This window comes from Triticum aestivum, chromosome 3B, assembly GCF_018294505.1.
Source record: "Triticum aestivum cultivar Chinese Spring chromosome 3B, IWGSC CS RefSeq v2.1, whole genome shotgun sequence".
In the NCBI taxonomy this organism is placed as follows: domain Eukaryota; kingdom Viridiplantae; phylum Streptophyta; class Magnoliopsida; order Poales; family Poaceae; genus Triticum; species Triticum aestivum.
Genome location: NC_057801.1, coordinates 378,766,137 through 378,790,673, shown reverse-complemented (window position 1 = coordinate 378,790,673; position 24,537 = coordinate 378,766,137). Strand labels below are relative to the sequence as shown.

Below are 24,537 nucleotides of genomic sequence, written 5' to 3'. Positions count from 1 at the left end.
TCGACGAGACGCACAACTTTGATGTTCAACACTTTCTGATTTGAAGTCATCTTGAGGGTGTTTCAGGCAGTTTTATGAAGTCTGCAGCAGAAAAAGTTGTCCAGACGTCCGATCTTTGTCCGAATCGTCCGGCCTCTACCCGGATCATCCGGGACTACACCCAGATCATCATCAGTCAGATGATCTGGACCCCTGTCCGGATAATCCGACCATGCAATGCTGCAGTGCACAATTTTGTTCTTTGGATCGTTCGTTCAGCCCTCGGTCGGATGATCTGGACCCGGCTCGGATGATCTGACCATGCCATGCTGCAGCACACAGTTTTGGCTGTAGAACTCATACGACCTCGGATTGGAACGATTTTTATATCAAAATCATCCGTTTCGAGGAGACGAAGAACTTTACAATTTTAACTTTTTCTATCGAAGGCCATCTTAATTAGATTTCATGCCATTCTTTAATCTGATGTCAATACGAGCATCCCTAAGATTGTCATAACTTTTGCATCCGAGCTCCGTTTTGGACCATCTCTATATCTATTTTGACCGGCTTGAAGAGTCATCCAATGGTGACATGAAATCATGAATTTGACCTTATCTTGCTACAACCTCAAGTAACTTTTTGCGATCATGCCATTTTCAAGCATCAACAGGCGCCTAACACTGATGTCATCCTACATATCTTTTTTTTTGTGAATGGTCATTCTACATATCACGACCCATGATTAGTTGCAGGCGCAGGGAGGGTTCATCCCGCTTCGCATGTTAGACTATGGTCTGCCTCTCCATGTAAGCCTCCGTGTTCTCATTGCGAGCATCAGTAGCAGGCTTCTTGTCTGGCTGATCGCCTGATCTCGCTAGCCATTTCTTAAGATGTCATCTCTGGACGCAAATGATGTGTATCCGCAGGAAATACATTCGACCTGAAATATTGGGCAAAGTCCGTGAGACAGCTACAGCAGAAATGTGACAATTTCAAGCTTTATCAAACCCCTAAGCCTAAAAGCTGCTGCACTTTTTAAAATGCTGTGAACTAAACCATCTGCAGGTCGGCTCTAAACTTTAGAATGTTCAAAGAAATCTTTCAAGTAAATATAATAAAAAAAGTTATTATAAAAGATATTTGATATTTTACTGAATCCCAATAGGTTAACCAAATTACTAGCCAGCCCATACACTTGCATGGGCTTTCAAAGAGAGAAAGTTCTGAAAAAACTGTAGTGTTACAAGGAAAATTTGTATGAATTAGATACATAGAAAATACTTGCAAATACGCTTTTTGATGACTATAACTACAAAGCACCTAGAAAGCAATTAGATTCTTTTGATTAATGACTGATTAAGGTATTGCAGGGTAGCTCAATGGTGGGCATACATGGTTGTTACATCTAGTACCTGAGTTCTAATTTCATCATCCACTTTAAGAATATGTTCCCTTTCCTGTTGGTCTATGTCTAATTACTGATTAGAAGGTTTACATGTATGTGCACTCTTCCAATTCTGTTAGATACTTGCGACTATATGTATTACAATTACGTGATAGCATGATGACCTGATAGTTGTAAGAATGGTTGCAGCAAAAACTTCAGGCTTTATCATATTGCTATCTGGGGTTAGTTCGGAGACCATATCCCAATTGTTATTGCTTAACTGGAATGCACTCTGTCCAGCATAAATTTACAGAAAAACTTAAATTAAACCTGCACACATGTATCTTATCTGCAGCCATTTTTTATGGAAGTTTGTCCCACACACAATGATAGATTTAATTGAAATTGATGCACACTGTTCAACATAACATGTATCTCTATATAGGACCTAATACATCCACAATCCTTCATATGAGATCCAAAACACACATAATGCGGATAGATAATTTTCTAGATACATCTTTTTTGATTAACACGCAAATTTGTAACTATTTTCTCATATAAGATATACTCCCTCCGTTCCTAAATATTTGTCTTTCTAGACATTTCAAATGGACTACCACATAAGGATGTATGTAGACATATTTTAGAGTGTAGATTCACTCATTTTGCTTCGTATGTAGTCACTGTTAAAATATCTAGAAAGACAAATATTTAGGAACGGAGGGAGTATAAGATAGTAGCTTTACGAGAGACCCAATTGTTAGATGGACAACACTAGTTAGCAGCACCACACGGTGGTCTTCCCATGCGGTGGTTTCCTCCCACTCTCTTACATGCAACTATGACACATAAGCATGAGATCAGCGAAAGATTCTTTATCCAAATTTTTAAAAAGTTTTATCTAACAAAACCGTTAACCCGGTTGATGATCCGCTTTCGTCATTAGCTTCCCCGCGGCGAGCTCTTCAAAATGGATCCCATGTCGGCATATTTCTGTAACTTTTTTTTCGTCTATACTTGTCAGATTACTATCACTTACTTGCATATTATTACCTACTTAGTTGTCAGATTGAATTAACTTTGTTGCCAGATTGTAGAACGCCGAAAAGATATCGACTAAAAGGTGCAGCACGAGGGTCCGGCGGCACAGATCTGCCACCGGGAGGTTGCGCGGTGAGGAGCTGCTGCTAGGGCGGCATGGTGGAGCGACTTCGCTGTGAGGATGCAGGAGCGCGCCGGAGGCCGCTCGATCTTCTCCGTTCTCCGGCGGGCGAGCGTGATGCTTGTGCGTGTGGGGGCTTGGTCACGCCTAGGAACCGAGGTGGTTCATGGCCTCGGGCGGCATTTCCCTAGTCCCTGTTGGCATGGTGCTTGACAAGGATTGGTGGTTCATGTTGCGTCCGCTGATCCAGCTTTCGCGGCGGTTGGCAGATCCAGCGGCAGGTGCTGGTCGGTGGCCTCCGCAAGGTGCGGTTGGCTACTTCAACGATGGGTTTCTTCGACTGCGAGCTGGCTCAATGGTGGTGCTAGGTGGGCACCGCCATGAGATGATGTGCGGATGAGGTGGTGTTGGGTGCTTGGGTGAAAACCCTGTCTCGGTCGTGGCCGTGACTAGCGGTGGGGGCGGTCGTGGCCGTCGCTTACATTCTTGTAGGCATCACTGTTTTGCTGCCATACCCCTCCCGTGTGGATCACTGCTCCGGGGACAACCGTTGATCTTGTTTGATCACGAGGATGTCGCCTTGGTGTTGTATTCCCCCATGGGGGCTTCGTCTTTGGAGCTGGGTACTGGCATGCAGGACCATTGGAAGACGGCAGTTTTGGTGTCGAGGCTTCTGTGGCAACGATGATGAGGGAGCAATGTTGGAGACATGGCTATGGTTGAGGTAGTCGGCTCTTTTCCGGCGTGTTCGCACGATTGCCTCCGCCGGTTTGTTGTTGCGAAGTCGAAGCTGCGGTAGCGGGTCCCGGTGGCCTACGATAACAGGCAGCGGGTGGTTCGTTCGATGATCTTCTACAACGCCAGTCATGCCTAGTTCTTCGTGGTTCTCCTTCAGAGTCGGAGCTGCGTTGTCTGGTCGCAGGTGGCCGAGTTCTGGCGCGGATCTTCATGCATCTTCACACAACTTCTACAATGTGGGTTGGGTCGAAGATCACCTAAGGCGAAGTTGGAGTCTTCTGCTCAGGGTTTATGGATGGCGATGACGCTTCTAGGGGAGGGATGATGACGATGACGCCTACATGCTGTCTCAGTGAGGCCCCGTTGGAGTGGTGTGCGTGGGGTATCTTATGCGTGTCGCTCAGCGGTGGTGATGGTTTTTGCCCGGTTCTCCATAATTAACTGGGCAATCTGGTTCACTCGGTTTTCCCGAATTAACCGAACAACTCTTTTCTTCCTAATGAATGCTGCCATTTCGAAAGAAAAAAAGAACCTACCCAAAGCTTTCGACCCCACCAGTGTGTAGTGACTTTGGGCCCATGGCCAATGTATCTTCCCTGCCCACTTACCCCTTCATGGGTGGACCTATATATACCTTTCCCCCTCCTCCAATTTAGGGCTAGCAAAGTAGAACTAGACATTAGAGCCTTGTGGGATTCCTCCATTGTGGAGATAACTCCTCTCATGGAGAAGAAGGCCTTCTCTTGAGGGGAAGACTCCATAGGAGTATCAAGACCTCCACTTGTGGAGAAGTCCGTTGAAGCGTCAAGTTCTCCTTGTCCTCGGACTTGGGCAAGCACCCTAGCTTGTTCCATCTCTCTCTATTGGATGATTTGAATCAAGTATTTATCCTAATGTATCTTGTGTTGCAACATGTGTGTTGATTTGTGCTTCTTTCCCTTGTGATTCCTCTCGTTTTCCCTTGTGTTCTTCGCATCCTTCCTCAAATCCACCTCCAATTCATGAAGATCGAGCAACCCTAAGGTCTGCCCTACATTATTTGGTATCATGAGCAAGGTTGCCACGATTTGGAGCAACCCCCCCCCCCCCCCGACACATACTATTCTAGCCTATTTTTGTTTCGTTCTTGCCTAATTAGAAAAATCCCACCCAAAAATAGCCATACCCAATTTCTTGTGATTTGCTTGGTTTTTATCCATGGATCTCTTGCAAAACTTGCTGATCGGCCTTCCATTGCATTCCTATGGCCCATTTTTTTTTCCTTTACCCTATCAATTTTGAACTGGAAATCGAGTTTTCCCGCCCCCGTGCTTCGATCTGGAATTTTCAGGTCAAACCCACACCTTCTCTGCGAAGACCGGAACTTCCGGACAATCTGGAACTTCCACCCCCTACCCCGAAACTTTTGGAATTTCCAGAGAGCACGCTAGAAATTTCAGCATCTTCACCGTTTTGGTCATAACTTTCACTACGGACTCCTATTTGAGTGTTCTTGGTCTTGTTTGGCCGAGAAAATTTTGGAGGAACTTCATCGACACCGTACACCTCCACCAACCATCATGATCGAGTCATCGCTTCATCACTCATGCATCACCAGAGTGACCATTTCGAACCATCTACATCAATAACCACCAAGTACATCATCGCCAACAACCAGTTCATCCTTTGACACCTTCAACCGGAAGCAAAGCTGGTCATCCCCGACTTCATGAAAGGTTAAAGCCCCGTTCAGTAGCTCTCTGGCTTCCCAAACTAGCCAGCTTCTTGGCCAGCAAGCCAGCCGCTAACCAGGTTCACACGGGAGCTGTGAAGCGTTCGGCAGCAGCACCACGCCGTCGGCATGGGCCAGAGAGGAAAGGCGCGGGCTGGTCTGACTATGGGGTCGCGCGGTCGCTGGTTCGCTCGAGAGGGCTTCTTCAGATCGAAATTGTACCCAGGCCACTCTGGAATGGCATTCTCCTGTAAATTCAACCAACTCCGGCTTCGTCATTTGGAGAAGCTACGCTTCCACGGCTCCACAAAATTGCCTGCAAGGAGGGATGGCATCGCGAAGGGACTTCTTGGAGCTGCGGCATTCAGGCCAGCTCCGCGCGTGGAGCCGGTGAAGTTGGGAGCCGGCAAGCTTCTGAATGGGGCCTAAGTGTGACGAAGGTATCCATTCCGTCACAAACTTTGCCTTCCCTTGACATTACCTTTGTGAGCAATACCCTTTGAAATATCCTTTGCAACAATTGAGCTTTAGGGAAGTCTCTAATTCCTAAATATAAGGAAACAAAATTATATGTTTGCAACAAAGAACATGAAACAATTCAATTAGCAACGACTATAACAACAAACAGGTGGGTGCAACTCAGCACATGCAAATGGAGAGATCAATCAAGCAAGCATTCAAAAGGAGGATAGACTCCTGATAGCTAGGAATCATAACCTCAAGCCTCAACTGGAGTGGTTGTGGCACGAGTTGCGCATCAGTTTGTCTATTCAGTGAAAATATGTTACACATGTACTCCCTCCGTTCGGAATTACTCGTCCAAGAAATGAATGTATCTAGATGTATTTTGGTTGTAGATACATCCATTCTTGTGACAAGTAATTCCGAACGGAGGGAGTATGAATCTTGGGGATTCTTTTGAGGTGCATAACAGCACATTATCTCTACTACTTAAAAAGAACGTAAGGTTCCCATTTCACCTTTCTTCCCACCACCCCTTCGTCCAACCTTCCATGTACATGATAATCAATCACCTTAATTTACTTACCTTCTGAACCAATTCCACTTTAATTTACTTACCAAACTTCTAATCAAAATATAAGGTAATTCACGGGCAGAATTTGATGAAGATTTATTTACACAATCGCATATTATTGACAGGTAAATCACAAGCTAATGTACTAGAATATTTATATCCCGTTGCAACGCACGGGCATTGTTCTAGTGATTTTTAAAACCCTTTGAACCCACCTTACAACAAGAACATTAATCTTCCCTAAAAGCAAATAGTATTTGATTTAAATTAAAACGACCAGATGGCACAAGTAATGTGGAAAGCACCACAGCATACAACCAGGAATAAAAAGAGAGTAAGCGCTTCATAAATGTGGAAAAAGAACACGGAAATACCTGATAGCGATCTCCACGGCTGGCATGAATGATATCAAGTATGCCTACTTTCTTTTCTGTGCATCTTCTACACCGGGCCTCAGTCATCTAGTTAAAACAAACAGAAACACAAATTAAACTTTGGCTGAAAACTCGGTTACTGTACTGGCTTCATTATCTGGCCCTGGCAGATTGTGAACTTGATGCATATGATGTATAATACCTGCAGCTGCCTTGATTCTTCTGATTCAGACGCTATCTCTGCTGGTGTCAACCCAGCCTGAAATGATTAGGAAGCAAGTAATTCTAGAATTTAGAGAAAATACGCACTCAAAAGGGAGTAATCAAACTGAATCAAGAGAAAGTTATAATAACAGAAAGAATTTATCGAAGTGGTCTCCTGGCTCAACAGGTGGTTTTAGAAAAGAGGGGACATATCTAGTCTGAAATCTGAAACACTCGCTAGGTGCAATTCTGGACAATTGTGCAAGTGCAACTGACTAGTATCCTTCAAAACTCAATTAGTAAGGGGAAACAAAGAAAATAAATTCCCAGAAATAGTAACGTCTGAAGCTCTTCAATTTTTCTAAACATTGCTCGAATAAATTTTAGACTAACTTCTGAAATATTAAGGACTTCTGATATTTACTAATGCAGGTGCTTGAACCAAATCAGTCCAGTACATGCCCCTGTTCAGATTTAATAGTTAAATGCTTTCAACAAACAGAACCATTTCGGTCTCAGCAACCATGTCATATCGACTAGATTATAAGAGTACTAACGCACCACAAAAACTAATCTAATCACTAATGTGAAGAGATGGAAAGTGGTCACTGTGAAGACCAAAATGAAAATAAGATGATTAGACCTTTAGTTCGTCAGGGGTCATCGTTAACAGAACCGGAGGATCAAGCGCCTTGTCCATTAGTCGCTTGCACAGTACAGAGCTTTTCTGCATATCCAGAGAATCAATGGTCTGTCAATTTCTAATAAGAATATACAAGTGTAGAACATGTGACATAAAAATGGCTAAGGACGCATCATAAACTGCTGAATAGTACATATGACATTGTCATTATGGAACGGCAGTACTGTAATTATAACAACAATATAATAACAATAAAAGGCGCCATAGAATTACATTATACAGTTTCAAACTACTAAAATCTACCAGGTTTGTAGCCTGAAGAACTACGGTTAGCACTAAAAACTTAGTTCGAGAAAAAAATGCCTAGTCTCACACAAATAAAAAAGGTAGTTATAGAAAAGCCTAATATTGATGTAAGATCATTATATCTTGGAAGGGTGAACAGGCAAAACAAAGACTCCTGCCATGAACTGTGCCTTGCCACACTTCCTTAGCATTGTTATAGTAGCAACTAGCAAGAGCACAGCTAATTCTGATTTCGGACTCCTGTTTCTGGGCTGTTATGGATGCAGCTGGCTAGGCTTCACCTCTTATTTATAGCTGAAAGAAACTAGGTCAGAAGCACCTCAGTAGCTTTCTTACATCCTAAGATATCTTGACTTGACCCACTGACATGTAGCCTAAGACACGGACTTGACTCACTAGCTTACGACTGACTGCTGCAAGTTCTTCCACTAACCCTTGCAAATCAGACATGAATTGATTTGGACAATCCCAATCCTAGCACGCAGCTCATGGAATTTCACCCGCCCTAATGCTTTCGTTTTGGCGTTGGCACTCCCATCCACCAAGCAATCCCGGATGAAATGGTACCGTATGTCGATATGTCTGCTGCATTAGTGGAAGGCTGAGTTCTTGGACAGCGTTAAGGCGGACGGCACGTCCACCATAGCTCGACTGCCTCAGCTTCTCCCCCATGGAGTTAACCAAGGAGCCGAGCCAACCAAAGTCCTTGTGTTGTGGCTGCTACCTCACAGGAGGACAGAGCCACTACTCGCTGCTTGAGCGACTCCAACTCACCAAACTACTACCAAGGAAGAACACCGTGCCACTCGTGCTCTTCCTGGTGCCAATATCACCGTCAAGGTCACTGTCTCTATAGCCAGTCTTCCACGTGTGGCGTAGACCGTAGTGGTTGGTGCCAGCAACACAGCGAAGGACGAGCTTCACTGCCATCATGTGCTCCTATGCAGGTTGCTCCATGAAGTGACTCACGAATGTGATGGCAAACGCCAGGTCCGGCCGTGTGTGGAGAAGGTAGCAGAGGCTGCTAACAAACCTCCTATATTCTGCGGCATCCACCTTTTCCGCCGTGCTCTCACACCTCAGTTTGAGTCACTCCTCCATCGGAGTGTGAGCTGGGTTGCAGCCTTCCATTCCTCCAAGCTGAAGTATGTGTGAGGCATAGTGTGCCTGACATACGCTGATGCCATCGCCATCTTGCTGGACTTCGATTCCGAGATAGAATGGCAACAGTCCAAAGTCACTCATCTGGAATTTTGCTTTCATCTCGTCATTAAAGCTCTCCACTGGCCCCCCTTGGATGAACCAGTCATGATCAAATCATCTAACTCCAATGAGCAGGATTTCGTCGCCAGTGATGCACCGGTAGATCACGTGCTCATGCTCGCTCTTTTTTTTGAGAAAACACAAAAGACTTGCGTTTCTTTGTATTGAAAAGATAGAGTTTGTTACAGCCTCCTAGGAGGAGCGATTACAGATAACGATCTAGATCAGTGTACGTCCCATGTTTGAGGCAGGATGGCACGCAGTCCACGGGCTCCCGCTCTTGCCCAGAGCGTAGCTTTGTCCTTGATCTGCGCGATCAGCAAGTTGGTCGAAGGGGTCGCGCCGTTGAACACGCAGTCGTTGCGATGCTTCCAGGTCATCCAAGGGATCAGCAGAGTAGCGGTGGTAAGGCCCTTTTTCATTGGTTTGGGCGTGTTCCGGCGCGCCGATCGCCACCAGTCGGACAGGGATTCCTCGTTGGAGGGCGCGTTGCATGGCAGGCGTAACCAGGACAGGCTCTCGTGCCACACTTGTCTGGAGAAGGAGCAGTTCAGGAGAAGATGCTGGATCGATTCGGGCTCCTGATCACAGAGCGGGCAGCGAGGGGGTGTGACAGCCCGCGGCGAGCCAGGCGATCAGCCGTCCAGCAACGCCCCAGGTGGGCGAGCCAATGAAAGAACTTGACACGCGGAGGCGCCCAGCCGTTCCAGTTCAGTTTCCATGCAGGGCAGGCTGCCGAGCCTTGGAAAGTGGCGATGTAGGCGGATTGCGCCGTGTAGATGCCTGCCGCATTCCACTTCCAATGTAAGCGATCCGGCTCGGCGTTGAGTGTTATGTGCTCGAGCGCGTTCCAGGTGGTCAGGTACTGGCCGATCTCTCTGATGCCGAGGGTGCCCTGGATGTCAGATGCCCATTGGTGCGCTTGCAGGCCATCCGCCACGGTCCTGTTCTTGCGGCGATTCCTTGGGATGAGGGCATGGAGTTGTGGCGCTAGTTCCGAGATGGAGCAGCCGTTAAGCCATCGGTCCTCCCAGAACAGCGCGCTCTGGCCGTTGCCGAGGATCATGGTGGTGGACGCGAAGAAGAAGGCACGCTCCGTGGCACTGAATTGGAGGTCAAGGCCAGACCATGCCCGGGTGTCGTCAGTGCGGGCGAACCAAAGCCATCTGGTGCGCAGGGCCAGGCCCGTGCGCTCCAGGTCGTGAACTCCAAGTCCACCAAGGCAAGTTGGGCGGCAGACGCGTTGCCAGTTGACGTGACAATGGCCACCGTGCGCCTCTGTGCGGCCCGCCCATAGGAATCCTCGTTGGATCTTCTCCAGGAGCTTGAGGATCTTCTTTGGCGGCGCGAGCACAAGGAGCTGATGGATGGGGATCGCACTTAGTACCGATTTGACGAAGGCCAGGCGTCCAGCTTTGTTCATGAGATGCGCCTTCCAGGTGGGGAGCTTTCCAGCAGTTTTGTCGACAAGGGGTTGGAGTTGTGCAGCGGTTGGGCGTCCAAGGGTGAGCGGGATTCCCAGGTAGGTGACAGGCATTGCCGCGGTTGGGCAGCCCAGGTTGGCGATGGCCGGGGCAGCCATGTCGCCGTCGCATCTGATCAGCGTGGCTGTGCTCTTCTGGAAGTTCACCCTTAGGCCGGACGCTCGGCCAAATAGCTGCAGGATATCCCGGACAGCGAGTGTGTCGCTCGTCGAGGGGTGGCAGAAGAGTATGACATCGTCCGCGTACAGCGAGAGGACGGGGAGCGCACGGCGGGGGTGCAGTTCTTGTAGCACGTTGAGCTCGGCAGCGCGGCGAAAAAGGCGTCCTAGTGTGTCGACAGCAAGCACGAAGAGCTGTGGCGATACTGGATCGCCTTGACGAAGCCCACAGCGGTGCCAGATCGCAGGTCCCGGCGCACCATTGAGAATGACCTTGGTGCTCGCCGACGATAGGAGAATGGCGATCCAGCCAAGGAAACGGGCACTGAAGCCATACCGACGCAAAACCTCAAAGAGGAATGGGCAGGATACGGAGTCAAATGCCCACGCGAGGTCGAGCTTCAGGAGAATGCGCGGGGCGCCCAGCTAGTGGAGAAGACGGGCCGATTGTCGGACGAGCACGAAATTGTCGTGTAGGCTTCGTCCCGGGATGAAAGCGTTCTGAATGGGGCTGACCAGCTCGTTCAGTTTGGGCGCAAGGCGGAGGGACAGCACCTTCGCGAAAATCTTGGCGAGGAGGTGGATTAGGCTGATGGGCCTATAGTCGCCCAGCCCGGCTGCATCGGAGCGCTTTGGGATCAGCGTGAGGAATGCTTGGTTCAGGCAACTGAAACCCCGCCCGGGGAGCGCGTAGAGCTACTGGAAAACATGGACGAAGTCCTGTTTGACGATCGGCCAGCATGAGCGCAGGAATTCTGCGGTGAAGCCGTCCGGGCCGGGCGCTTTGCGCGCCGGCAATAGCTTGACAGCCTGCCAAATCTCCTCTTCGCCAAAGGGGGCGTCCAGGTCATCCAGATTGGAGGGCGCGATGAGGTCGTCGAGGTTGAGGGCGCACTCGCGAGGGTGATCCGTTCCAAGCAGGGAGTCAAAGTGCGCAAACGCCGCGGCGGCCAAGTCGGCAGGATCGGTGAGAATGGCTCCCTCAACCGTGAGGGTGTGGATCCTATTCTTCTGCTTGCGGTACGTGCATTGACGATGGAAGAAGGAAGTGTTTGCATCTCCATCCTTGAGCGAAGTAATACGGGCGCGTTGGCGCGCGAGGGTGCGCTCGAGCGAGGCGAGGCCGAGGTAGGAGAGCTTGATCTGTCTTCGAAGCCAATCCTCGTGTGGCGTCAATTGGCGATTCTCTTGGGCCGTGTCAAACCGCAGCAGCAGCTCGCGTGAGATCGCGAGCTGGTCGCGGATATTGCCCACGGTGCACGCGCTCCAGCTCGTGAGCTTGCGAGCGGTGGCCTGCATGCGTCTCATGATGCGGCGAAACGGGTCCGCGTCGTCCACAGAGTGCCATGCGTCTGCGACCACGTCATGAAATCCCTCGACTCGTGTCCAGTAGTCCTCGAAGTGGAATCTCCGGCGTGCTGGGGGTAGGGGCGAGCAGTCTAGGAGGAGGGTCATGCTCGCTCTGTTTGAAGCAAATTTCATTGAGCGTGCAGTCCAGTTTTGCATTCCATGCTCGTGGTGCCTACCTAAGGCCATAGAGGGCCTTACGCAGCCGCGGACTTTTCCTTCTTCTCCGGCGATGATGAAACCAGGGGGCTGCCTCATGTAGACCACCTCCTTCAATTCTCCATTAAATATGGCGGACGGGCCATCCCTCATGGGCAGCCAAAGCAAGCAGCAGGCGAAATCAGTGCCAGCTTGCTGGACGTAACCTCGTGCGACCAGCCGTGCTTTTTGCTTGATCACCTTGCCAGCTTCAATTTTTCTTCAATTTGTAGACCCATTTGAGGCCTATTGGTCGATGCCCATGTGGTAGATCGGCGAGCTCCCGTGTCATGTTTTGCTCCATTGGGTCCATTTCCTCACGCATGGCTGGTTGCCATGCCTCGTCTCTCTTAGCTTCTGCAAACAAGCACGGCTACAAGTGTAGCTCAGCGTCGAGGTTGCGCGGCGCAAGTCCTGGCAGTAGTTCTCCTCCTCCATTCAGATTATTGACTGTGTGATAGCGAACTGGTGTGTCGCTGTGAGCAGCATCGAGTCGATCATCATCATTTGCTGGTGGTGTGACAAATTCTGGAGTTGCTGGAGCTGGTACGACAGGTGAAGTACTCCGTCCCATGTCCTGTTGACGCAGGCTCAGCTTCCCCTGCGCTGGACGCATAGTTGAGTGCCTTCACTCCGTGACGACAGATGTACTGGACTTCGAAGTCGCTGCCCGAGTGTGCACCATCATCGGCTGCCGAATCCTAGCCACGTTCTTCGTTGAAGATGACGAGCATGCAGATGCGCCACGTCACAGGGTCCAGCAGCTGGTACGCCTTCACACCTTCTTCATAGCCGATGAACACAGCAGGGGAGATGTGCTCGTCAAGCTTACACAGGTTCCCCTGCTCCTTGACATACGCTAAGCACCCAAAGGTGCGAAGGTAGTGGACAGCCGGATTGCGGCCGTGCCACGAGTCGTAAGGCGTCATTCCAGCAAGGGATTTGGTGGGAGCACGGTTGAGCAGGAAGACAGCAGTGCTCACAGCCTCCCCCCAAAATTCAGCCAGCATGCTCCTCTGTTTCAGAGGAGCACATGCCATTGCCACCACTGTCTGGTTCCGCCGCTCGACGACACCATTCTGTTGCGGCGCTTAAGGTGCGGAGAAGTGGCGTTGGCTGCCTTCATCGACAGAATAGGCAGCAAACTCCGTCGAGGTAAACTCGCCGCCATTGTCTGTGCGGAACACACATAGTTTACATCCGCTCTGAGCTTCTGCCGCTACCTGAATTCTTTTGATGGATCACGTGCACTATTCTTGGCAGCCAGGAGCATCACCCACATGCAACGAGTGGCATCGTCCACCAGCAGCAAGAAATAGGCCTGAAGTTCACATGTTGCAGATCTCTTTTGTAGAAAAAATTTGCGTCTTCATGGAGTGCCAAAGACGATTGTCTCCCACCGCGACGTCAAGTTCTTGAGCTATTTTTGGAAGACCCTATGCGCCAAGCTCAGACTCAAGCTCGTGCTCTCTTCGACCTATAATCCTCAAACAGATGGCCAAACCGAGGTGGTCAACCGAACACTATCTACACATCTTCGCGCGCTCATCAAGAAGAATATCAAGGGAGGAGTGCTTGCCCGTTGCCGAGTTCGCCTACAACCGCGCACGACACTCAACTACAAACAGTTCTCCATTTGAAATGGTGTACGGCTTCAACCCTTTGTCCTCATTGGACATTCCCCCACTTCCACTCCAAGAGTGCACGAACATGGATGCAAGTGCCTGTGCCACATACATCAAGAAGATGCACGAAGACACAAGACTACCATAGAGCGTCAAGTGAACTGGCACGCCTCCAAGATCAACACCAAGCAGAAGCCCATGGTATTCAACCCTAGAGATCTCATATGGCTTCACCTTTGAAAGGATTCGCTTCCCCACCGAACGCAAGTCCAAGCTCCTACCCCGAGCGGACAGTCCATTCAAGGTGTTACAATGCATCAACAACAATGCCTACAAGATCAACATACCACTCGACAAGCATTACGCGAGCGACACGTTCAACGTCGCCGACTTGGCCCCTTACCATGGTGATAAAGGTCACGATCCAAGAGCAGATCTTTCCCATGGGAGGGAGGGGGGAGATGGTGCGGAGCACTCTACGGTCCGCCTCGTGGACACTACACCAACTCCCCAAGTACCAAGTGGACCTATGACAAGAGCTCGCGCACGCGCCATTGAACATGAGGTGAACTCGCTCGTATGTGACTTCCCTTTCCTTTCTCGTGAGACATGGCTACTACCTCAAACGAAGACATTTCGCGTGCTTAGGTATCAAGCGAACATCCATGAAGAAGCTCAGAACGAAGGACAAGTCCTCACATAAGTGGAGCCGCGGCATTGCTACAGCGGCTAGACATTCGGCCAAGGCCTGGATATCTGGCGCCCCTAGACGAGGAAGATCCCGAAGGAATCGACGGCCAGCGACTCTACAACGCCCGGACATCCAGCCAAGTCCCGGACATATGTCACCCCATCCACGAGTCGGACATCCGACAAGGTCCTGGAAATCCAGCCAAGAGACACCAGAAGCCAAACCCAGTTTGGCCGGGCATCTGAAACCCCAATCTCGGGCCAGACATCCAGCCCTGAGCCGGACATCCAGAGCCTGTCTACGACAGCTCGGGCCAAGGGCCGTGTAACCCTTCTCTCACTCCCTTATCTAGTCCTAGACTATAAATAGACGACCCCTCTTCCTTCCTAGGGTTAGCAAAGTATATTGAACTAAATTGAGAGAGCTTTGCTCTTTATACCTCCTAGAGGATCAAGCCCTCCTAAGGGAGAAGAATCCTCAAGATTACCGAGCCCTCCTAAGGGAGAAGGATCCCCATCATAGGATCACCAAGACCTCCCATGGGAGAAGGATCTCTTGAGAACATCAAGCCCCCATCTCCATAGGCTTGGAGTACAATGGAAGGAAACATAGCCTAATAGGACTCCTAGACCTAATACTAATACTCCTTAACAGTAGACCGCGCCGAGGGCCTTGTGTTCACTGTTCTTGCCAGCAAAGATGATGGTGCCGATGACCCTAATTTTGACGACGGAACCATCGCCATTCGATTGTGTTAGTGACCGTTCGGTCAATTTCAACGAAGATGCCGCTGAGGCCCGTCATATAATTTGTGGCGCCGGTGTCGAGGTACCAGCCCTCTATTCGCTCATCGTCGCTTCTTGTACCGAGGTAGGCTTTCGCCTTCAGCTCATCGATATGAAGAGGAGGGTGCTCTGGAGCTGGAGTGGTGTTGTTCTGCACCACTATGACCTGGCTGTGGCTGAAACAATGTTGTCCTTACCACCATGGTTGGGGCTGGAGTGATGCTGTCTTGGACCTTCATGGCTGGGGCTAGAGTGATGTTGTCCTGCACCTCTGTTGCTGGGGCTGGAGTGGCGCAGACCTGCACCATGAGTGAAGGCTCCTCATCGTCTTCCTCTGTTTGGGCCAGGAGAGCCGTGTTTCTCGTAGGCTGCCTTTGCCCCTTGGCCCAATGGCCATGACGCCCACAATTGTGGCATGTGTTATCGCGCGGGCCATCCCTGGGTGCCGCGCGATCATCACCACTTTCTCCACCCCTCTTCCGTTGTGGTCGTCTTCGTCGCTGTCCACTGCCGTGCGCAGGCCAGGAGGAGCTGCTCCCTTGGCGCACCTTCATCTTCTCCAGCCACTGATAGTCGGTGAGAAGTCTGCCATGCTCACGGGGAGGCTCCTGCGACTCGAGACAGTCTACTGCCGCCTTCAGCCAACCAGTGAGCTCTTCCAACACGACAAGCTCAACGACAATCTCATGCCTTCCAGCATCGCGGTGGCACGGTCGTCTTGGTGGCGGTGAAGGGGAATGGCACCGCGGTTGGGGTGTTGGGACTGCGGACAGCGCCCTGACCTGAAGTTGACATCTCTCAGTATACTCACCTTAACCAGCTCTGATGCCAATTGTTAGTAGCAACTAGCAAGAGCACAGGTAACTCTGATTTGGGACTTGTTTCTGGGCTACGATGGATGTAGCTGGCTAGGCTTCACCCCTTATTTATAGCTGAAAGCAACTAGTACAGAACCACCTCAGTGGCTTTCTTACATCCTAAGAAATCTTGACTTGACCCACTGACTTTTATCCTAAGACACAGACTTAACTCACTAGCTTACAACCTAAGGAAAAGACTTTTACTCATTGACTGACTGCAGCAAGGATTACTCTAACAAGCATCATGGCCCATGTGCCATACACACATTTTTAAGCTATGCTAGCCACATTTGAGGCTCCATTTTAATTGGCCACAAGTTAGTCGTGTTAGCCAAAAAGTTTGGCGTGCTTAGGCACTCAGACTGGTGGCAATTTATGTGGTGAACACATCTCACTTGAAATCGCCCCTGTTTAACGCTTCCGCAATCGCGCGTGACCAAAGTAATCCAGGAGTGGATCACTGGACAGCGGTCAAGAATATCCTGAAATACCTGAAAAGGACTAGGGATATGTTTCTCGTTTATGGAGGTGACAAAGAGCTAGTCGTAAATGGTTACGTCGATGCAAGCTTTGACACTGATCCGGACGATTCTAAATCGCAAACCGGATACGTGTTTATATTGAACGGTGGAGCTGTCAGTTGGTGCAGTTCTAAACAAAGCGTCGTGGCGGGATCTACATGCGAAGCGGAGTACATAGCTGCTTTGGAAGCAGCAAATGAAGGAGTCTGGATGAAGGAGTTCATTTCCGATCTAGGTGTCATACCTAGTGCATCGGGACCAATGAAGATCTTCTGTGACAATACTGGTGCAATTGCCTTGGCAAAGGAATCCAGATTTCACAAGAGGAACAAACACATCAAGAGACGCTTCAATTCCATCCGGGACCAAGTCCAGGTGGGAGACAGAGATTTCCAAAATACATACGGATCTGAATGTTGCAGACCCGTTGACTAAGCCTCTTCCACGAGCAAAACATGATCAGCACCAAGACTCCATGGGTGTTAGAATCATTACTATGTAATCTAGATTATTGACTCTAGTGCAAGTGGGAGACTGAAGGAAATATGCCCTAGAGGCAATAATAAAGTTATTATTTATTTCCTCATATCATGATAAATGTTTATTATTCATGCTAAAATTGTATTAACCGGAAACATGATACATGTGTGAATACATAGACAAACTTAATGTCACTAGTATGCCTCTACTTGACTAGCTCATTAATCAAAGATGGTTATGTTTCCTAACCATAGACATGTGTTGTCATTTGATTAACGAGATCACGTCATTGGGAGAATGATGTGATTGACTTGACCCATTCCGTTAGCTTAGCACTTGATCGTTTATTATGTTGTTATTGCTTTCTTCATGACTTATACAAGTTCCTACAACTATGAGATTATGCAACTCCCGTTTACCGGAGGAACACTTTGTGTGCTACCAAACGTCACAACGTAACTAGGTGATTATAAAGGAGCTCTACAGGTGTCTCCAAACGTACATGTTGAGTTGGCGTATTTCGAGATTAGGTTTTGTCACTCCGATTGTCGGAGAGGTATCTCTGCACCCTCTCGGTAATGCACATCACTATAAGTCTTGCAAGCAATGTAGCTAATGAGTTAGTTACGGAATGATGCATTACGTAACGAGTAAAGAGACTTGCCGGTAACGAGATTGAACTAGGTATTGAAGTACCGACGATCGAATCTCGGGCAAGTAACATACCGATGACAAAGGGAACAATGTATGTTGTTATGCGGTTTGACCGATAAAGATCTTCGTAGAATATGTAGGAGTCAATATGAGCATCCAGGTTCCGCTATTGGTTATTGACCGGAAAAAGTTCTAGGTCATGTCTACATAGTTCTCGAACCCGTAGGGTCCGCACGCTTAAGGTTTCGTTGATAGTTTTATTACGAGTTTATGAGTTTTGATGTACCAAAGTTTGTTCGGAGTCCCGGATGTGATCACGGACACGACGAGGAGTCTCGAAATGGTCGAGACATAAAGATCGATATATTGGACGACTATATTTGGACACCGGAAAGGTTCCGGATGAGATTGGGACAATACAGGATCTCCGGAAGATTATCGGAACCCCACGGGAGGTATATGGGCCTTATTGGGCCTTAGTGGAAAGGAGGGAGAAGAAGCAAAGGAGGGCCCCCCCCCACACAAGCCCAATCCGAATTGGGAGGGGGGCCGGCCCCCCCTTTCCTTCTTCCCTCCCCCCTCTTCCTTCCCTCTCCACTCCTAATAGGAAAGGGGGGAGTCCTACTCCCAGTAGGGGTTGGACTCCCCCCTAGGGCACGCCGCCCCCTTGGCCGGCCCCCTCCTCCACTCCTTTATATACGGGGGAGGGGGGCACCCCATAGACACAACAATTGATCTCTTGATCTCTTAGCCGTGTGCAGTGCCCCCCTCCATCATAGTCGATAATATTGTAGTGGTGCTTAGACGAAGCCCTGCGACGGTAGAACATCAAGATCGTCACCACGCCGTCGTGCTGACGGAACTCATCCCCGACATTCTGCTGGATCGGAGTACGGGGATCGTCATCGAGCTGAACGTGTGCTAGAACTCAGAGGTGTCGTAGTTTCGGTGCTTGATCGATCGGGCCGTGAAGACGTACGACTACATCAACCGCGTTGTTCTAACGCTTCCGTTTTCGGTCTACGAGGGTACGTGGACAACACTCTCCCCTCTCGTTGCTATGCATCACCATGATCTTGCGTGTGCGTAGGAAAATTTTTGAAATTACTACGTTCCCCAACAGGCCCGACCCCCAATGATGCGGAGCATCCCAGGGTCATCCCCATGGACACTATCCCAACTACCCAAGCTCCTACTGGACCTATGACAAGAGCTCGAGAACGTGCTATTCAATCCGAGGTGACATCTCTCCTACTTGGGCTCCCCTTACATTCGAGTGAGACATGGCTGTTGCCTAAGTCAAAAACACTATGTGTAATCAGGTACAACGCACAAGCCATGGAGCCGAGAGCTGAGGGAAAAGGAACAAGCGCCGACTCATTGTTCAGCCCGGAACTTTCGGCCAGAGCCTGGAACCTCCGGCCGCCCGAAACTTCCGGCCTCCGACGGCCCAGACGAGCCCGGGCGTGCCAACTCTCTGGTTAGCCTAGAACCTGGCCCAGAACCTCCGTCCTGTCCGGACCTTCCAGCCCCCGGACGCCATGCCCAGCTCCCGCCGTACCAACTCTCTAGTTAGGCCGGACCCTCCCCGGACCTTGGCCAGGAACCTCCAGCGCCCGGAACTTCCGACCCTGCCTGCGCGCAGTGACTCGAGCCGAGGCCCATGTACCCTTTCGCCCCCTAGACTATAAATACTCTTCTTCTACCTACGTTTTAGGGTTAGCAATGTGATAGCTCATTTGAGAGATAGAGCTTTGCTCATCCACTTAGATACCTTCTCCTTCAGAGCTCGCGGCCTCTATGGAGAAGATCCCTCAAGTGGATTCAAGACCCCTCACGGGAAGACCTTCAAGACCTCCTCACGCAGAAGAACTTGCTACTTGTATCATCCTTTCTTGCGTTTGGATCTTGTATCACTCTTTATGTTCATGGATCTAGCACATGTGTGATCGTTCCCGTTGATTTGAGTGTTTCCCCTCGTGTTCTTCATGTTCTTCGTGGGATGCCCTCCAAATCATGAAAGATCGGCCCCTAGGGTTTCCACCCTACATCATCTTGGTATCATGAGCCAGCCAGGTTGATCACATTTTGGAGTCCCTACCCCCGTTTTCTAGCCTAATTTTGTTGTGATTTGTCCCAATTTCAAAAATCCCCACAAAAGCAACCCTTCCAAAAATTTTATGATTTGTTGGTTTGATTAAGTCTTGTTGGATTTGATCCGTGGATTTCGCGTGTGGCACGTAGATCTAGCTTTCCACCATTCCATCCGCCGAAAATTTTTCTTTTCCCCCTCTGATTTGGGTTTTTCCTGAAGTTTTTCCGCCCAAATCCACTATCCCCAAGTTCCCTGCTCTTGGGAGAATCGCAACCCCTGAAACTTCCGGCCCCGCCCGAACCTTCCGACCACCCCGGAACTTCCGGCTCCCGAACCTTCCGTTTTCCCTGGAACGTCCGGACTAGACAGAAAGCCTGCGCATCTTCAACTGCTTCCGCTACTAAGCCAACTCCGACTACAATGCAGCGGCATTCTTCGCCAACATACTGAAGACCGTGCACTTCGACATCAACAACGATCACATTCACCTTTGACACTATCAACCGTAAGCAAGGACGATAACTTCGACGACATCTTTGTCTACTCCTTGTCATTGCATTGATAACCCCATAGCCCATTTTGCGTTACTTTCCCATCGAGACTAGCCTTTGAGTATTGCCGGCAACGTTACTTGTGCACACTAGTGATTATCGTCTCATTGCATATATCACATCATCTTGGTATACTTGTCTTGGTATCATCTCTTGTGTCACAAGGTTGTCATCGCATATACACAATTGCTATCTTCGTTCGTGAAGTTTTGCATAACCGGCCAACAAAAGAGCTCAAAAGAGAAAGAGCCAACAAGCTTTTAAGCAAAAGGAAAAGACAAGCAAAGAGCTTTTAAGCAAGAACCATAGCATCATACTACATTAAGATTGTCATACTCGATCATCTTGGATCATATCACCCGAACACCATACATATAGCAATACTTGGGATAGAAGTCGTTGCATTTTTGCATTGTGTGCACAAGCCTCATATCCGCCTATTGTGCAATCGTGCTAGTGTCTCTCTAGCGTTGTGCAACAAGAGCATTTTCCATGGATTCCACATTTTGCGCTCATTTTTGGTTGCACAACCCCATTTATCTTTCCGTGTGTGTGTTTCCGTGTACCTCCTTTTGCTATTGGTCTACTTGTTGCATTTGCAAATTTGCGAATGTTTTCCAACATTATTGAGTCTTGCTAACAATTGCATAAATTTTGTGCCACATCCTAACCAAGCTCCATCAAAGGCTTATTTGTGTAGGTGTGAGAAATTGACGGGAACCGGTACCAATTGTGCTATTTCCTTGCTACATCATTGAGTGATCTTTAATCCATTCTCAACGTCGGTCAAGGTACATTTGGTATAGTTCTTTTTCTCCCACTCACACGTTTACTTGGAATGATGGATATGCCAAGTATTTCTACCAACCCACTCTTCATCGAGCAAGATGAGGACCCGAACAACTACGTCACCAAGAACCACCTCTTCGGCGCACAAAGAGCTTTACATCAAGAGAATGAAGCATTACGCGAACGCATCGACCTACTCGCTACCGACTTGCGACAATCCGAGCAACGTACAAGGGACTACTGCGACACATCAATGGCGTCTCTCAAGGAGGACATACGAGCCATGATGGTCAACCGCTCTTCTACATCGTCGTCCTATTCAAGACGGAGCCGCTCGAGTCGACATTCTGACGACACCATCTCCGGCTCAAGTACACCGACATCGAACACTCTTCGACGAGCCGCGTGCCAAGAGCGTCAGGCAAACCGCAATCCTCTCCACGGCAAGAGCAACTTGACGAGCAAGAACATCGACATCATCAAAATCAAGCTACCCTTGCGCAAGCCCAAGAAAGGCAACACCAACGCCAACGAGAAGAAGAGCAAGCACACCATCACCAAGACGAGCAAGACGCCGAAGCTCTACGTCAACAACAACAATGGCGTGAAGCACAAACACTTGAGGCGCAACGTGCCCTCCTCGACACCAATCGTGTCATCGCCGACCGTAACCGACGCGTTCGAGAAGGAGAAGAAGCACTTCGCGAGGAAGGACAAGAACGAATACATCAAGCACGCTTGCACCGACAAGTTCCACAAGTTCCTTCACAAGCTCGACAAGAACCACAAGTTCGCCAAGAGCAAGAAGACAATGGGAATCCTCCACGCCAAGAGCAACTTGAGGTTGACAACCCTCCACGTCAAGGGCGTCATCATCCTCGACCCCAACACAATGAAGAGCAACACCACGGCAAGCTCAAGTTCACCATGCCCAAATTCACCGGAAGCAATGATCCCGAAGAGTATCTTTCATGGGCATTGAAGGTTGACAAGATCTTTCGTTTGCACAACTATGAGGAAGAAAAGAAGATCGCCATGGCATCTCTTGAGTTCCAAGATTATGTCCTCATTTGATGGGAGCTAGTCCTTGAGCGACGAGCCGACGAGAAGCAAGAGGTGAACCACCCATCACAACTTGGGATCAAATGAAGGATGTCATGAGAGCGCGTTTTGTCCCAACCTACTACAACCGCGACCTCTTCAAGAAACTCCAACTCCTCAAGCAAGGAACAAAGAGCATTGAAAAGTACTACAAAAAAATGGAGATTGCCATGATATGAGCCAATTCACGGAAGATGATGAGCAAACTATGGCATGTTTCTTGAATGGACTCAACCACCCTATCAAGAAGATCGCCGACTTCCAACCTCATCGAGCTAGTGCACCAAGCTACCAAGGCGGAGCGACAAGTGCAAGATGACTACAAGTATGCCAAGTTTACTTCCAAGACCTACGGCTCCCCCTACAACCAAGTTTCAACGGTTTCGACACCTCCTACAACAAAAGCTTCAACAAGCAACGGCGACAAGTCAAGTTCCAAGAAAACTTCGACAACTTCAAGTCGTCCCCCGACTACAAGCAACTTCAAGCCGAGAGCTTCATCATCTACAACTCCACCGGATGAGACCATCAAGACAAGTTCCATCAAGTGCTTCACATGCGGCGGCCGAGGCCACAAGTCCTTCAAGTGTACCAACAAGCGCACCATGATCCTCAACAACGACGACACCTATGACTCGATGAGTGAAGAGGAAATGGAGGCCCTTGAGCAAGTGGCCATGCACCGACGCGTGAATGAGGATGAAGCTGATCAAGTCTTTTGTGACGAAGATTCAAGCCCCGCTCTCGTTGTCTCCAAAGTCTTGACACTTCAACATCAACAAGATGAAAACCAAAGATGCCATATCTTCCACACCAAGGCGGGCATCAATGAAAGGTCCACGAAGATCATCATCGAGGGAGGAAGTTGCCACAACTTGACAAGTGAAGAACTATGCAACAAGCTCCAATTGGTCAAGATGAAGCATCCTCGTCCCTACAAGGTCCAATGGCTAAGCGACTCCGGCACTATCCAAGTGGAGCCAAGTGGAGCACATCATGCAAGTTTCCTTCAACGTCGAAGCATATGAAGACACTTTGGAGTGTGACGGGGTTCCCATGTCCGTTTGCCATCTCCTACTTGGACGACCATGGCAATTCGACCGCGGGGTCATCCACAACGGATGAACCAATCACTATAGCTTCAAGATGAAGGGAAAGGAGTACGTCTACGACCTATGTCACCGAGTCAAGTCATAGCCGACAAGCAAGCAACCAGCCATCATGGAGGGAATGGTGAGAGAGCGAACCACCAAAAAGAGAGTGAGTGCCACAAGCCCAAATTGAGTGCCTCCACGATGAGCGACAAGAAAAACTTAGTGCTATTTGCCACCAAAAGTGAGATGAGAGAAGTGTGTGACAACCCATCAAGTGTTATGCACTATGTCCTTTTGTGCAAGGATGAAGTGTCAAAGACTAACACCTCTCACAATCTACCTTTAGTGTTGTCTTCTCTATTACAGGACTTCCAAGATGTATTCATCGACGAGCTACCTCCGGGTCTACCTCCACTACAAGGTATCGAACACCGAATCGACCTCATCCCCGGAGCACGGCTTCCTAAGAAGGCACCTTACCGCGTTAACCCCGAGGAAACCAAAGAGATCAAATGGCAAGTTCAACAACTCATCAGCAATGGCCATGTAAGAGAAAGCTTGAGCCCATGTGCCGTACCGGTAATCCTTGTTCCCAAGTGTAAGGGCATATTTATCCCTCAGTAGTTTTGGTGATTGATGACAATCCTTTTGCGGACTAATCGTGTGCATTGAGCATTTTAGATATATCATGTCTAAATACAAGATGATTTGGTGCCCCTCGAAGACTATTGAAGACGACGCTTCTCTACGTTTCTTTTCGGTGGATTTGAGTCGTAGGAAAGCCGTACTATTAAAAGGGGGTCCGCATTGAAAAGGTTTGGGTGGAATCACACGTACACGTCTATTCCTTTTGCACCACCTTTCCTTTGGCTCTTTGGAGCATCCTCCGTCTCTCCATGTCTCTGTAAAATGAAGGACTCCTAATGTTGCTGAACTGAGGCAGGCGGTAGTACTGCTCTCCAGAGCGGTACTACCGCAGGCTCTTGCGGTAGTACCGGGCACCAGCACGGTAGTACCGTAGGTGCTCACGGTAGTACCGCTCCTTGGGAGCGGTAGTACCGTGGCCTCAGGCCAGGCACAGCTGCTCGAGCGGTAGTAGGGGCGAATGTAATTTTTACATCCGCGCCCTACACGGTAGTACCGCGCCTCGGGCGCGGTAGTACCATGAGCTCTGGCCAAGCACAGCAGCATGAGGGAAGTAGGGGCGGATGTAATTTTTTACATCCACGCACTACACGGTAGTACCGCTCCGGGCTTGCGGTAGTACCGTGTCGGATTTTTGCATAGATCAAAAC

At 49.2% G+C, this 24,537-nt stretch overlaps 1 protein-coding gene across 2 annotated transcripts in view; it reads right to left on the bottom strand.

The window, feature by feature from the left end:
- Window positions 1–566: 566 nt before the first annotated feature.
- The window catches only part of LOC123069952 (uncharacterized), a 33,438-nt gene continuing 9,467 nt past the window's right edge, over window positions 567–24,537 (bottom strand). Inside the window, exons 5-9 of one of the 2 annotated variants that reach the window (XM_044492938.1) lie at window positions 7,241–7,324; window positions 6,596–6,652; window positions 6,394–6,480; window positions 5,465–5,529; window positions 567–922 (exon numbers count right to left, since the gene is read on the bottom strand). In XM_044492938.1, the coding sequence (XP_044348873.1) occupies window positions 868–922; window positions 5,465–5,529; window positions 6,394–6,480; window positions 6,596–6,652; window positions 7,241–7,324 (348 nt within the window). In that variant the 3' untranslated portion in view covers window positions 567–867. The remainder of the gene's footprint in view (window positions 923–5,464; window positions 5,530–6,393; window positions 6,481–6,595; window positions 6,653–7,240; window positions 7,325–24,537) is intronic. The other variant, XM_044492939.1, reaches the window with a different exon arrangement.